Source organism: Phacochoerus africanus, chromosome 8, assembly GCF_016906955.1.
Source record: "Phacochoerus africanus isolate WHEZ1 chromosome 8, ROS_Pafr_v1, whole genome shotgun sequence".
NCBI lineage: Eukaryota > Metazoa > Chordata > Mammalia > Artiodactyla > Suidae > Phacochoerus > Phacochoerus africanus.
In genome coordinates this window covers 149,792,110-149,808,199 of record NC_062551.1, presented here as the reverse complement: position 1 = coordinate 149,808,199, position 16,090 = coordinate 149,792,110, and the positions used below count along the sequence as shown (strand labels likewise).

The 16,090-nt window shown below is 41.8% G+C and overlaps 1 protein-coding gene across 3 annotated transcripts in view; it reads left to right on the top strand.

Moving 5' to 3' along the window:
- PATJ (PATJ crumbs cell polarity complex component) overlaps positions 1 to 12,583 on the top strand; it is a 353,453-nt gene extending 340,870 nt beyond the window's left edge. For 2 of the 3 annotated variants that reach the window (XM_047788846.1, XM_047788845.1), the window contains 3 exons: positions 2,064 to 2,170; positions 5,520 to 5,643; positions 10,352 to 12,583. In XM_047788846.1, the coding sequence (XP_047644802.1) occupies positions 2,064 to 2,170; positions 5,520 to 5,643; positions 10,352 to 10,498 (378 nt within the window). In that variant the 3' untranslated portion in view covers positions 10,499 to 12,583. The remainder of the gene's footprint in view (positions 1 to 2,063; positions 2,171 to 5,519; positions 5,644 to 10,351) is intronic. The other variant, XM_047788847.1, reaches the window with a different exon arrangement.
- Positions 12,584 to 16,090: the final 3,507 nt, after the last annotated feature.

Sequence of the window (16,090 nt, the reverse complement as noted above, 5' to 3'; positions counted from 1 at the left end):
GGTGTTAAGTCCCAGGGGCTTAGCATGCAATGACTCCATTTTGGGCCAGTTTCTTTCTTTTTTTTTAATTTATTTTTTAATTAAAATATAGCTGATTTACATTGTATTAGTTTCAGATATGCAACATAGTACTTCAGTGTTTTTGTGGATTGTACTCCATTGATGTTATTGTATAATATTGGCTCTATTCCTTGTGCTGTACATTATATCCTTGTATCTTATTTTATACCTAGTAGTTTGTTTTTCTTAAACTCCTTCTATCTTTACCCTCTCACCCTTCCCTCTCCCAACTGGTAACAACTAGTTTATTCTTTGTATATGGACACTTATGTTACTCCATACTATTTGTGACTGCACCAATTTATATTCCCACCAAAGTGTACTTGGGTTCCCTTTTCTCCACATCCTTGCCAATGTATGATTTGTAGTCTTAGTATTACTGATAGCCATTCTGACAGGTATGAGGTGATATCTCATTTTGGTTTTGATTTTTTTTCTCTGATGATCAGTGATGTTGAGCATCTTTTCATGTGCCTGTTGGCCATCTGTATCTTCTTTAGGAAAAAAAAAAATTGTTGGAGTTCCTATTTTGGCGCATCGGAAATGAATCCAACTAGTATCCATGAGGATGTGGATTCAATCCCTGGCCTCGCTCAGTGGGTCAGGGATCCAGCATTGCAATGAGCTGTGGTGTAGGTCACAGAGGTGGCTTGGATCCAGAGCTGCTGTGGTGTAGGCCAGCAGCTTTAGCTCTGATTTGACCCCTAGCCTGGAAACTTCCATATGCCAGGAGTTTGGCCCTAAAAAGCAAAAAAAAAAAAAAAAAAAAGTCTATTCAAGTCTTCTGTCTTTTTTTTTTCCCCCATGCCTGCAGCATGTAGAAGTTCCCAGACCAGGGATGGAACCTATGCCACAGGAGCGACCCCAGCCACTGCAGTGATAATGTCAGATCTTAACCCACTATGCCACAAGGGAACTCCATCTTTTTTGAATAAGTGGTTTGTTCTTTTGATATTGATTTGTATGAGCCCTTTATGTATTTTGGATATTAACCTCTTATCAGACATATCATTTGCAAATATCTTTTCCCATTCATAGGTTGTCTTTTCATGTTGTTGGTGGTTTCCTTCACTGTGAAAAACTTTTGATTACTTCCCTTTGTTTATTTTTGCTTTTGTTTCCCTTACCTAAGGAAACAGATCCAAAAGAATACTGCTAAGACTTCTATCAAAGAGTGTACTGCTTGTTTTCTTCTAGGAGTTTCATGGTTTTCAGTGTTACATTTAGCTCTTTAACCTATTTTGAGTTTATTTTTTCTATGATGTGAAAAAGTGTTCTAATTTCATTTTTTTAAACCTACCTATCCAATTTTCCCAGGATCACTTGTTAAAGACCCTGTCTATTCCCCATAGCATATTTATGCCTCTTTTGACATAGGTTAATCAACCATAAGTGTGTACATTTATTTCTGGGTTCTTGATTCTGTTCCAGTGATCCATGTGTCTGTTTTTGTGCCAGGAGCCTGTTATTTATTTTTAAACAATATAAAATATGGGGCTGGAATATCGGTGTGGAAATTTTATTAGAGTGGCCAAGGAAGGTGACTTTAGAGTGAAGACCTGAGGGAAGTGAAGGAGCTGGCCATGCAGATGTTGGCTATAGAGCCTTCCAGGCAGAATGCACAGCAGTTGCAAAGCGCCAAGGTGGGGATGTCTCTACATGTTGGAGGAACAGCCAGGAGGCCAGCAGGGCTGGAGCAGAATGAAGCCAGAGGAGAACCTTAGGAGACGAAGGTGGAGACCCAATTGGGCACATCACTTATAGATGACCTTATAAATCAATCATCCAAGAACTTCAGCAAGTGATCCAGAAGGTAGAAAGGAAACTGGTAGCAAGTGGAGTGTCCTGGAAGCCAAATAAAGAGAATAGTTTAGAATAATCCATTGTGCCACGTGTGCAGATAGGTTAAAAAAGATGAGGCTGAGAACTGAAGTTGGATAGAGCACGGTTTCTCTGCTGGCCCACTGACTTATGATGGATTGTCCTATTCTGACTCCCCCCAGGTTGTAGCGGATACCAATATAAGCGCCATAGCAACTCAACTTGAAAACATGTCCACGGGCTATCACCTTGGTTCACCCACTACTGAGCACCATCCGGAGGACACAGAGTGAGTATTCTAGATGCAGAGCATCTCATACGTGTGTGGGCGAAAGCACAGTGAGACCTTTTCCAGATTGTAGAAAAGGTTGCTGTCTAAAGGAGAAGAATGGGAAGGTGCACCTTACCTTTTCTAGTTGCTAGAGAATCTCCAAGAAAGCACCAGCATTACCCTACTTCTTCTAATGGGGCTTTGTTCCACCCCCTGAACACACTGTTGCCACAGAGCCTGCCCGCACAGCCCCTCGTCATGGTGACCAGTGCCCGTGCCTTTTCCCCTAAGAAACCACAGATTTATGGCCCAGGTGCACCCTGCTTTATTATGCAAGGAAACAGGTTGCCTCTGTCTTCCGAGCTAAAATCTTGTTCTTAGGTTAACTCTTACTGTCATACTTGCTGGCATTCATTCTTCATTAAAACCAGTCATTGCAGTTAAAGCTGCTCATTAAAGCAGTGTCCCTCAAACTAGAGCATCCCTAAGAATGATCTAAAGAGCGTATTTTAGAATGCTAATTCCTATGGCCCATTCTGAGAGGTTCGAGCAGGTGGTCTGTGGTGGGTTCTCAGGGGAAATGTTGCTGCAGACAAAGGATCCACACTTGGAGAAATGCTGCCCAGAGTTATTCCTCTTAGCTCCTCCGCTGCCTGGTCACTAGATAAATGTTTGTTGACTGATCTGAATGGTTTATTGGAAGGATCTGATGGTCACAGCCATTCCCAACTTTGTCCTGATAGTTCATCAGCTTAAATGACAGCTTTGAGTTTGTTTTTCTTGAGGACAGAATATGAAACTAAACTCATTTTACTTTTTTCTCATTATGAAAATAATGAATGCTTACTATTAAAATGTAACAAATACATGAAAGTAAGACATTTTTGAGCTTTAGTGGCCCTTTATTAAAAACAAACAAACAAAACAAAAAAAAAAACAGAGCCCTTAAATGAAGAATATTGTACACTTAGCATCTCTTAATGTGTCCACAGAAATAGAGATGCCCTGTGTACTTGGGCCCTTTGCTCTAATTCCACAGCTCCTGGCACGTTGGGAACCACTAGAATAAAATAATTTAAAAGTCATTTATGATCCAACCACTGTTAACATTTGAAGTTTGTTTGATTTTCCACTAGTCTTCTACGTGAAAGTAAATCAAAATTAACTGAAAGTGTACGACAAAGGAGACAAACTCCATCGAATGTTGCCAGTGGAGGAGTAGAGCTGTGTGCCTCCCTCTTCCGGAGAAAACCAGGCTCTGATTGTGAAGAGACACAATTGTGAACGTCTCTAATGTTTTGGTGGCCCCCAGGGGCTAGCTCTAGAACAATGGCTTTGGATGCCTGGGTTCCCATTTCAATATCCTTGGAAATGGGGCCCTGTTTGACTGCAGAGACGTGAATCCAGTTCATGCCTAGCCAGTGGGGCTGTTCCTGAGCGTGTTTATAAGGCCACAGTGTGATGAGAGGTAGAGCTTATTCACGATGTCATTACCATTCAGCCTGGGGGATAATGAATCATTTCAGCAGATATTTTTTTGGGTGCTCTCCTAAGGCTAGACACTGCACAAGTGCTGGATCCTAAGGATTCAAACTTAGAAACATAGTGAAGGCATTGCCCCAGTCCTCATGGATCTGCCTGAGAACTGGAAAACAAAGCCATGCATCCATGGTTCCGAAAGAGTTGGCAAGTGTTGCAATAACTGGAAAGGGGTTCTCATTGTAGCTCAGTGGGTTAAAAACCCAACATAGTGTCCGTGAGGATGTGGGTTCCATCCCTGGCCTTGCTCAGCAGGTTAAGGGTCCGGCATTGCCGCAATCTGCATCATAGTCGCAGATACTGCTCAGATCCCGCATAGGCCGGCAGCTGTAGCTCCGATTCCACCCCTAACCCGGGAACGTCCATATGCCGCAGATGCAGCTCTAAAAAGAAAAAAAAAATTTGTTTTAAATAAATAAATGAAATAACTGGAAGAAGCAGAAGTGGCATTTGAAACAGTTAATATATGTATGGTATAGATGTTAGCAATTACTAGGGATGCCTGCTGTAAACAACCAGCAAGTGCATCAGCACTGGATCCATGGGAAGTAGCTCAAAATAAAGCCTAAAACAAGCTGGGCCAAACTAAGGAGGAGAAGAGGGAAGAATATTCTAGTCAGACAGAACAGCTCTTTCAAAGGTTGCTTATATCCCAGTTTTGCAAATTGCTCTGAGTACCCAAATGGCTGTGTTTATATCAGATGGCTCAGCCTCTTCGGACGTGTGTGGCCCCAAAACAAGTGACACTGCCAGGATACACTCCTGCAAATAAGAGGACAGGGCCTGGGGTGCCAGAGTTCCTTTAGGTTTTTACCCTTCGGACAACCACATCTGGGACCAAGAAATTGGCATTAGTTAAGCTTAGCTTTAACTCCTTGAGCCCACACAGGTAATTTCATTTTTACCTATGTTGTTTCTGAGAGAGATGACTTCCACACTGGACGAAGCTTTGAAAATCGAAATTGCACATTTGAAACAGATTGTCCTCATCCGTTTTGCTTCACCATGGTTTCTCTCTTCTCTCCTGGATTTCAGTCATCATTTACACAGTCATGATCCTGAGGTTGTGCCAGGCATGATGCTTGGTGTTGGGAGTGCTCAGCGGCGGGGGGGCGGGGGGGGGGGGGTGCCTGAGAGGCTGCTAGCCTGGTAGAGGAGAAAGACGGTTGAGCAATCACAGTGTGACATGACAAGTGCCGTATGGAAATCTGGACCAGGAGCAAAGGGAGCACAGAGAAGATCAGGGCTCATGCTTCCAAGAGGGTCAGAGAAGCATCACACTGGAGATCAGAGTTGGGTTTTGAAGAGTGAGTTTCCCCCCTCGGTGGGAGTGGGGTCAGGGGCTGTGAGGATGTTCAGGCAGAAGGGGAACAGCCCTCAAAGGAGCTCTTGGGCTGGCGTCACGTATTTTGTTCAGAAGTCCACTTGAAACTGCGGTGCACACCAAGCTCAGAGGATATCCCCTGTCCAGGCTCATTTTTCAAGGGTGTGAAGACAGTTCCGTTCAGCGTTAAGCAGTTAAGTTTAAAAGTTAAGACCTCAGTGAATGGAAGAGTGCTTTGACAACGTCAGCCTCATGACTTTATTTTTAGTTAAAAAAAAACAGTGAGTTTTATGAAAGAGAAACCTCTAAAACATCGAGAATATTGGCGTGATATAGGCCATTTCAAAATAAGTTTCTAGATTGCTCTCTGGCAGTTTGATTTGATAAATTGACCTTCATCGTTTCGCAGTATGAAAGTCTCTCTCAAATCTGTGTTCTTCCATTAAAATGAAATTCCCTCTCAATATCGATTCTTGAATTAAACAGCATGCATTGTGTTTTCAGAACACCTCCACCTAAGATTATTACTTTGGAGAAAGGCTCTGAAGGATTGGGGTTTAGTATTGTAGGGGGTTATGGAAGTCCCCATGGAGACCTGCCAATTTATGTCAAGACTATATTTGCAAAGGTATTTTTTTCCTTTTTACTCTAATTTTTTTAATGAAACCTAGGTGAGATTTTTTTTCAAGTGTTTTGCTTTGCTTTACTTTGGGTAATACCTGAATATGTGCATGTGTGCTTGTTTCATTTTCATCTTATAGGAAATTCCCGCACCGCACTAGCGCAAGAAGAATTCTTTAATGTAAAAATGGAGTCACAAGAAGTATAATTTTCTTTGGACCCTATTACAAAAGTAGATGCTAACACTTTTTAAAGAGTGTCTTCTTTCAGCAACCAGTATAAGGAGCATGCCACATGCTTTGGAAGCGTTCTTTAGTCTTGGAAGTATTGTTCTGGGCTGGACACAGATTTGGCTTTCTCCTTTATGTTATCGAAAGGCCTTGGCATAAAGCTTTGTACAAGCCTCAAATCGGTGCAGCATCAATGGCTGCCCATCACCAAAACCTCAGGATGCTTTAGCCGAAGGTGGTTTCTCTCTCCCAATAATCTGCCAAGTACTTGCGGGAACTGCCCAGTGAGTTAGACCAAGACAGGATAATGATATTTTTCAGGAATTAAGTATTCCAATTTATCCTACTTAATTCAGAGGTCATGGTGTGCCCCTCTATTGCTGCCCCTAGATGGCTCTTAGATAAGTTTTTCATTTCATTATTAAAGTTGGAATTTAAATTTATTATAAACTTTTGGGATCTCTGAAAATTATTTAGTATTGATATTACAACTTTATTCTTCATTGATTTTTATCACAATCTTAACTGATCCAGTTGACCCCTAGCACTTTATTTTCCTAAAGTAATAAAGATCTTCAAAAGAAAAAATAAGATAGATTCTTTCTGCCTGGAAAGCTACACTGTACACTACATGCACGTTTGCTTTTCCCTGTGCAGCTCTTATCTACCTGTTACCTGGATCTAATTGAGACCTGACATCATCAGCAAATGCCTTACATCATCTGGCATTTGTTTTTGGAACACATTAGGCAGCTGCAGATTTATGCACCTGTTTCCATCTGGCTAGAGTGCCTGTTAAGAAGCCATGTTATTCCCAAACACACATCTCTTGACCTGGTGATAGAGGAAAGGGGAGAGGGAAGGCAGATCAGAATATTCTGGATAACCGTGCAACCCCAGTCTGAGAATTTCCAAGGTGGATAAACCACCTTCAGACCCTTCTTTTCCTAAGATAACACCCTAAGCAGCTGAGATAATTCTTCTTTAGGGGCATTGTTTTGCTTTGCATGTAAAGAGCCAGCTCTGTAGTTAAGGACAGTGGAAGGCTACAGAGAGAGCCCCTACTTGTTCGCAAGTTCTGCCTGCCTTCGCCTCTGCAAAGCCGCTCCAGAATGTCTATAATCACAGCTCACTTCATAACTGTGGGTAGATCAACTACAGTCCAGAGGGAGGACAGGTTAAATTCTAAGGCCCTTTGCCCCGGGGCCCAGAGTTATTCAGGCCACTCCTGTTCCTGTCCACACTTGCACAGAGACTATGGGATGAGCCAGGCGCTGTTTCTCAGGTCACCAGAACATGCTTTTCTGGCAGATTTTTGAAAAGAAACAAGAGTAGCAGGGACAGGAGCAGTAGGTGTAATGAATGGACTGAAGCTCACACAGAACACTCTTTTCAAAGGTCCCCACTGACCGAGTTCATTGAGGAAGCACCTCTGCAAGCAGTAACTGCGTAGTAAGGACTGAGTATCCTCGGTGTGTTTTATTAAGGAATGGACCTTTTAGTAAAGTGAGGCACACCTAGAAATGAAAAACTCAATAGAACAAGAAAAAAGTTCTAAAGTCCTAGCTAATGGCCTACTTATTTCAGCCTCAATAAAAGAATATTCCAATCCCAATAATTATCCTGCTTATTATTCCGATAGCTTATTCTAACATGATTTCATGTGATGCATGTGATGCCTTTTTCTCCTTTTTTATTTGTTAGAGTGAACCAGTATATCATAATGTAAAAGGTTTCTGTAGAGAATGAATAAACCAAAACCTAGCAAAGGAGTTTATGGTAAGGTCTTTGTACAACAAATTTGGACACTGCAGTTCCCGTCATGGCTCAGTGGTTAACAAATCCGACTAGGAACCATGAGGTTGTGGGTTCGATCCCTGGCCTCGCTCAGTGGGTTAAGGATCCGGCGTTGCTGTGAGCTGTGGTGTAGGTCCCAGACGCAGCCTGGATCCCTTGTTGCTGTGGCTCTGGCGTAGGCCAGCGGCTACAGCTCCAATTCGACCCCTAGCCTGGGAACCTCCACATGCCGCAAGTGTGGCCCTAGAAAAAGGCAAAAAGACCAAAAAGAAAAAAAAAAAGCAAATTTGGACAGTAAACTAAAGATTCCCCCAATAGGAATTTTGAAGATCTAAGAATTATAGCTATGTATTTTCTGTGTTTCTTTAACACTGAACCTATAGTCTTTAAAATGTTTGTCTCTGACTCGGGTTTCTGGATCTCAGATGTCCACAGGGTATGGATTATCACATGAACTTTTTGATACCCTGAGCATCTTGTAACACTTTTCTCACTCAACTGAAAAATTAACTTGGTCCATCCAGGTCTTCTTTCACCTCCAGAAGTAGGAAGTATCACAGGGACTTCAGGTGTGTAAGCTTTATAAAACTTAGTCTGGGAGTTCCCGTCTTGGCTCAGTGGTAACGACCCAACTAGTATCCGTGAGGACATGGGTTCGATCCCTGGCCCTGCTCACTGGGTTAAGGATCCGACATTGCTGTGAGCTGTGGTGTAGGTCTCAGATGTAGCTCAGATCCTGTGTGGCTGTGGCTGTGGCATAGGTTGGTGGCTACAGCTCTGATTTGTCCCCTAGCCTGAGAACTTCCATAAGCTGAGAGTGTGGCCCTAAAAAGACAAAAAAAAAAAAAAAGACTTAGTTGGATTAACAGACGATTAGGGCCTTCCCTTTTCTTTCAGGTGTTTGGTTGGAAATCAAATCAAATCTAAATCAAAGCCAACTTTAGGTCTTAGTCCCTTCAGCAGCCAATTTTACATAAACCAACAAGAGATTGGCCTAAAGACTTCATCATCCCTGAAAGTTGAGGGAGCGGTTTTTCAGAGCCTGTGAAATCTGAAAACATGAGTTTGATCATCATTCAGGTTTCATTTTATTACATGACCACCGTGTCTGAGTCAATGCTGTGTGCCCTACGCTTAATCCTTAGACCAGGCTAGAAAGCCCATTGTACAGCATCAGGGAGGGCAAAGTGTCCAAGCTGGGACAGAGCAAGTGGGTAAGGCCACGTGTCCAAGCTAGACGGACGTCTGCCTGTGAGCCGTTTATTTCTTCCTTCCCTGTCTAGTCCACAAATGCCATACTGATCAAGTAGGAGAGGAGATACAGGTCAGTTATCAGGTAAGCACAGCAATACCTGAAACAGTATTCAGTCCCTAGAAGGCTGAACAACCCTCCTCCTTTGCAGTAGTGAAAATGAAAACTTGAAGAGCTTCATGTGCTTTTTCAAAAACAAATGGCTCTGGTATCTGACGTTTACGGCAGCCCTGAAATCTCAGCGTGTAAAATGGATCAGAATCAAGTTAGTTTATCCATTAGAGTAACTGGTTGAATCCTGTCCTTAGTGCCGTTAACACATTTTCTTAAAAAAAAAAAAAAAAAGATTGGAATAAAGCTACAAATTATTTAATCTTTGTATTTTCCCCCTGGTTTTGAGTACTGTTTATTACATCTTTATACAGGAACTCCACCCTGTTCACAGTTTTGAAATTCTAGCTAATGCACCCATCAGCTGAGGACCCCCACGCTGTGGGATGCAAGCCTCTGGAGTGTTAGTGCCGCTTCGCTCTGCTTCTGCATGAGCGAGTCAGGGACCAGCTACGTGTGGGCCTGGATTGTTTTCCCCAGTAGTTCGACATCATGTAGAGAACTCTTGGGGCACCAACTCTTCAAGCGATGCTCACAGTTACCCTGGCAGATGCAGAAAGCTTCCTATGAATCATTTCTAGGTCTTTTCTTTCCTTACCCATCCAAAGTATTTCTTATAATATCGTGGCATTTGGGGATACTCAGCTTTAGAGTGAAAAAAAGCCCGAGTTTCTCTTGTGTGTGCCATTCTGAAGAGCCATGCCTGACTGAGTCTGTAATGAAAGCAGTCATCTAGAAACCTATGTAGATGGATCACAGATGAAGTTGAGGCTCTTGGATACGATATTGCAGAATTTTAGAGATGCTCTGCTTTTGTGTATCTTCATATAGAACAGTTTTATTGAGTTATAATTCACGTACGATACAATTCACTCATTTAGAAGCTACAGTTATGTCTGACAGATCACTGCAGTGCTGATAGCTCCATAATGCAATGAAGCCCTGTATAATGATGGCGTAGGCAATAAAACTAATACCAGATTCAGTTCTGCCTTTGTTGTAGGTTATATATTCATGAACATGATATGGTATGACGTTCAAATTCCATTCAGTACTGAATTTTGAAATAAGGTCCTACCTGTATTAAAATATGAATGTCAGTAAATTTCTACTAGTGTGTGGTATTAACAATGCATAATTATGATTGCTATTCGACTAGTGTTCAAATATTATTTCCTACATTTCTTAGTTTCCTTAATTTAAAAACATTACCTAGAAATAACTGTTTTTAAAGTTATTCTTTTAATATGCATCCTATGATATTAATGTTATTCAACTCTTAATTGCATCACCCCTGATTAAACGAGAATGTTTCTTGTTTGTAGGGAGCAGCTGCAGATGACGGCCGATTGAAGCGAGGTGATCAGATTTTAGCAGTTAATGGCGAGACTCTGGAAGGCGTTACTCATGAGCAAGCCGTGGCCATTCTTAAACACCAGAGAGGGACTGTAGTCTTAACTGTGCTGTCATGAGCCTCGGGTCCTGATCAGAGGTAGTTGTCGTTGTAGAATATCCATAGGAAGCCCACGATCTGAAAGAGGATGGAAAGCAGTCTCAACCAAAACCCACCTTCACTCTTACTGTCTTATCCTCGCTTCTTAGGAGAGACAGCCAAGGATTCCCATGACTCTCCCAAGTCAACAGTCCAGTGTTTCCCAGCCTCTCTCACCTCTTGGTGAAGTCAACTTCTGACAGCTGAATTAGTCTTATGCATTTTGCATTTAACGTCAATGTCTGTCCACGTTTGCAAGTGGTTCTGTTTAAATTTGCTGAAACTAAAGTTCATAGCCTCTCATTCCTTATGTCCTTCTCTTCCCATCCTGACTCATACGGAGGCTGAGCAGCAACCAGATCTCATCCAATGAACAGAAACAAATGTTAAGCATCCTGTCATCTCACTCATGATTTACCTATGCTAATTGTCTTTTCAGATACACCAGGAAACATTAGCAGTGTAATTAACTTAGCAGTGATCCCCATGATGAAATACCACATTCTTCCGTGGGAAATTACTATGCTCTTTTCTGTACAGCTTATCGTCACATAAGTCTCAAATTCATTTCTCTGGGTAGATCTTTATAAGTTAGTCATTGGTGATTATGATGAGTCAATTTGCAGACTGTAATCTAAAAATTCTGAATGGCTTCCTAATTATTTTCTTAGCTACATAAATGCATACTATTGAGCAACTGCACCTTATTCTCAGCCGGAACAATTAGCTTCCATGTTCTGAATCCTAACAATGCTAAGTTATGCCTAAGTCTGGGAATTTCATCTGGAGTTAATGGCATCTCAGCAGGCAGGCATCATTACCACCCCTCAGGCTTCAGATGAGGAGGTGGAAGCCCCAGCGTCACCCCACAGAGATCAGTGAGTTTTGCCTCAAGTCAGCCGAGGTCTGGATGGCCTTGGCACTGTGCAAAGTAAAGTGACAATTGTGAAGATCCCTCCCCTTGGCTCCCTCCCTGTCAGTCTAACAGCACAGACTGTAGGACCATAGATGGAGCAATGCATTTAGCCACAAAGTGACTGAGCAAATGAACTGAGCCTTGGGAGTCAGTGGTGGCCCCTTGGCTAATAATGTTTCCTGGTCTCCAGGGAGCCTCCGATTTGCTGAAGTGTGCATGCTAAGAAAGCAACTACAGAAAATACAAGAATACCTTTCAGTTTGGTGAGCAGCCTTCTTATTCAGGTATTAGCAGGAAAAGGGGGAGATGCTTATCAGTGAATGTTCTAGGTTCCTCTATAAAAAGTGTGCCATGTAAGATGCGTACCAATAGTGTGGCATTATTTAACAAAAACACAGTGCTACAAATGAGTCACAAAAATTAGCAAAATGTAGTGGGCTCTAATTTAAAATGTTACTTGATAAGAAGTAGAGATTTTAATTGAGAGCTATCTTTCAGTCGCTGTAATCACAAAGTGCATTAACCCTTGTTGGAATATTCTGTGGCTATTCCAAAGTATAGAGTGCCTAAATTTTCTGTTGAAAATGTCTTTCATGACTGGTATCAAGTTTTCTGAAATTACACATGGCTTTTGAAATTTCTAACGTATCCCAAGATCTGCAGTGTTGTTAAAAACTGTCCTTCAATGCATGAAACCTATCAGCCTCAGAATGTTCTATGGTAATTATATCTGCAAGAACATCTCAAGCAGCCAAGAAGAAATGAAGCCCAAATAAAACTTGAAAATGCACCTTAAAAATATATATATAATATATTGTATATTATATATATATATACACACTTTTGAAATGTGATTCTGCTTGATTTTGATGGAATGGCCATTAAATTCACATTTTGAAATAATACATCATTGCTGTTTCTTTTTTGCTGCACTGTGCAGTGGCTTGATGTGGGCTCTCAGTTCCCAGACCAGGGACTGAACCCGGGCCACAGCGTGAAAGCCCCTAATCCTAACCACTAGACCACCAGGGAACTCCCCTTGTTGTGTTTCTTTACACAGTATCCTCTTAGGACATGCTACGAAAAGTCTATTGATAAAGGAATTGTGATACTTTATACTCCTTGCAGCAGTAAATTGATAGAACTAGTGCTTCTCATAACTGATTCTTTCTTGCATGACTAATAAATGTTTTCCCCAAAACATTTGTTTTTGCATCAGAACTTACCAACAAACTTACCAACAAACTAAGAGGATGTGAAGATGAGAATTTGTGAAAGGAGTAGTTCTCTCATAGCCACATATATTGTTATAACCTCATCATTTGGGCCATTTAATTATAGTAATGATATTACAAATTAGAGTTAGCATGAGAGGAAATTAAGACAGAAAAGATAAAAATGCTGAATGTTTGGAGTTCCCGTCATGGCTCAGCAATTAACGAACCCAGCTAGTATCCATGAGGATACAGGTTCGATCCCTGGCCTTGCTCAGTGGGGTAAGGATCCTGCATTGCTGTGGCTGTGGTGTAGGCCAGCGACTGCAGCTCTGATTCTGCCCCCTAGCCTGGGAACCTCCATATGCTGCGGGTACAACTCTAAAAAGACAAAACAAACAAAACAAAATGATGAATGTCTGTATGTATAAAATGTTTCTAAAGGTTCTAAATAAATATTGTTGCCAGGGAGCAAATGGAGTTTTATTTTATACGAAAATGTTAATTTCTGCATCTGATTTTTTTTTTTTTTTTTTTTGGTCTTTTCTAGGGCTGCTCCCTCGGCACATGGAGGTTCCCAGGCTAGGGGTCTAATCAGAGCTGTTGCCGCTGGCCTACACCACAGCCACAATAACTCAGGATCTGAGCTGCATCTGCAACCTACACCACAGCTCACAGCAACACTGGATCCTTACCCCACCGAGCAAGGCCAGGGATCAAGCCCACAACCTCATAGTTCCTAGTCGGATTCGTTAACCACTGCGCCACGACAGGAACTCCTGCATCTGATTTTCTTTCTTCAGCTATTATGTTCCCAGATAGAAAGAAAAAAAAAAATCAACTTTTCACAAAGTTTTCCAATCCCCTTAACAATCTGGGGCCCATTAATAACTATCTTGTATTAATTGCCAGCTGTGTTGTCAGGCATTAGGAGAGATGCTTTACAAAGGAGCCAGTATAGCAGTCCAGAAGGTGAGTTTTCTGGGACATAAAGAACAGACTTGTGGTTGCCAACCATAGGGGGAGGGAGCGGGATGGCCTAAGAGTTGGGATTAATAGATGCAAACTATTGCATTTAGCATTATCCACAAGGTCCTACTGTTTAGCACAGGGAACTCTACCCAGTCTCCTGGAATATATAACTGAGTCGTTTTGCTGTATAGCAGAAATTGGCACAACATTGTAAATCATCTGTAATTTTAAAAATAAACGAGTTCCTACTGTGATGCAGCAGATTAAGATCTGGCATTGTCTCAGTGGTGGTACGGGTCGATCCCTGGCCCAGCACAGAGGGTTAAGCTGTGGCTCTATCACAATCCCAGGTCCAGGAACTTCCGTATGCTGCAGATGTGGCCAAATAAAAATTAAAAAAAAAATCTATCATTAGATTCAACGGGGAAAAAAAGGTGTATGTGGGGGAGATGAGTCTTGGCATGACACTGCTGGAGTTTGAATCCTGAGTTATTAGCCATGTGACCTTATCCAAATTATTTAGTCTCTTTGGCTAGAAGGGGGGAAGGGGTTTTAAGCACTATAGTGAATAAAATCTAAGTAGAACCCTTAGTCTAGTGCCTGGCTCATAGTAAGTACTACGTAAATATTAACAATAAACTTCTTATCCCATTTATAGAGGTCTAAATTTAGACACTGGAGATTAGTGGTGTAAATCAGTAATGACCTTTAAAAAAACTATTTTTGAGGGTGGCTTAGCTCTGAATTGTTGCTCCAAATCAGATAACGAAGTGTGTATCTGATTATGATGGCATGAGCTTGAGTAACTAGAGCTTGTGTTTTCAAGAAGCTGCAACTAGGCTGAAATCAAAGCTTCAGCCGTCAGCTGTGCTGCTGGGATGGGAGTAGTACCAGCTCATATGCCTGCCCCTGCCACCCACGTCCAGAACTATCACCCCTTGGCAAGGAATTTTAACCTGGTATGTACCTTAGTTCCATGAATTTGGAATTGTAAACTGTATTTTATCAACTCAGCGACACTGCCTTTCTTCCCTTCTTCACACTTATCCATTGTCAGCGAAGTCAGCCTACTCCCACCAGATGATAAGCTTTGCAAACAAGGACTAGGTCATATTGATCTTCATGTTAATTCCATCCAGCGTCCTTTTCAAATTCTGTATGTCCCATCTTTAGATGGGTTTTTTTGTTTGTTTTTTGTTTGTTTTTTGTCTTTTTGCCATTTCTTGGGCCACTCCCGCGGCATATGGAGGTTCCCAGGCTAGGGGTCTAATCGGAGCTGTAGCCACCGGCCTACACCAGAGCCACAGCAACGCGGGATCCGAGCTGCGTCTGCAACCTACACCACAGCTCACGGCCACGCCGGATCCTTAACCCACTGAGCAAGGCCAGGGATCGAACCCGCAACCTCATGGTTCCTAGTGGGATTCTTTGGCCACTGCACCACGACGGGAACTCTGTAGATGTTTTTTTATTTGGGTCTTTTTTTTTTTTTTTTTAATATCTTCCCTCCTCATGTTCATGTTTCCCTTTGCATCAGAAGTCAGCAAATTTTTGATGTGAAGAACCAAATAATATTTTAAGCTTTTCAGGCCTTTGCAACCTTTGTCATAACTATTCAACTTTACCATGGAAGCATCAATAGATGAAGCATCATAAATGAACAAGCTGGCTGTGTTCTAATAAAGCTTTACTTACAAACACAGGCAGTGGGCCACATTTGCCCCACAGGCTATACTTTGCCCATGCATATACTTGAATGTATTTTAAGGTTTATGGTAGCTAAGATCCTTATCCAGAATTAGTATTCCGTCTTTGATATTCCTGAGAGGCTTTCTATTGATTGAAATATCTTTTCTGATTATGGATAGGTCTTATTTTTTTTTCTTTGAATGTCTGATAATTTTTGTTGGATGCCAGACATTGTAAAATTTACATTATCGGAGAAGTTCCTGCTGTGGCACAGTGAACTAAGGTCTAGTGTTGTCTCTGTGGTGGCATGAGTTCAATCCCCAGCCCAGTGCATTGGGTTAAAGATCTGGCCTGCCACAGTGGCAAGGATTTGATCCCTGCCCTGGGAACTTTCATATGCCACAGTGGGGCCAAAAAGAAAAAAAAATGTACATTGTTGGGTGATGGATACCATTGCATTCCTTTAAGTAGCAGTAGACTGTTCTGGCACGTAGTTATGTTAACTTGTGATCAGTTTGATCCATTTTTAAAAAAATATTTTTTAGCCATGGAATGCAGTGACTTGATATGGGATCTCAGTTCCCAGACCAGGGGTGGAACCTGGGCCACAGTGGTAAAAAATGCCAAGTCCTAACCTAACCTAACTATACCACAAGGGAACTCCCAGTTGGAACCTTTCAATTCTTGATTTTAGGCTTTCTCAGGGTGGGTCTAATGCAGCCATTAGGGCTAATTTTGTCTCACTATTAAGTCATTATTCTGAAATTTCTACCCAATGCTT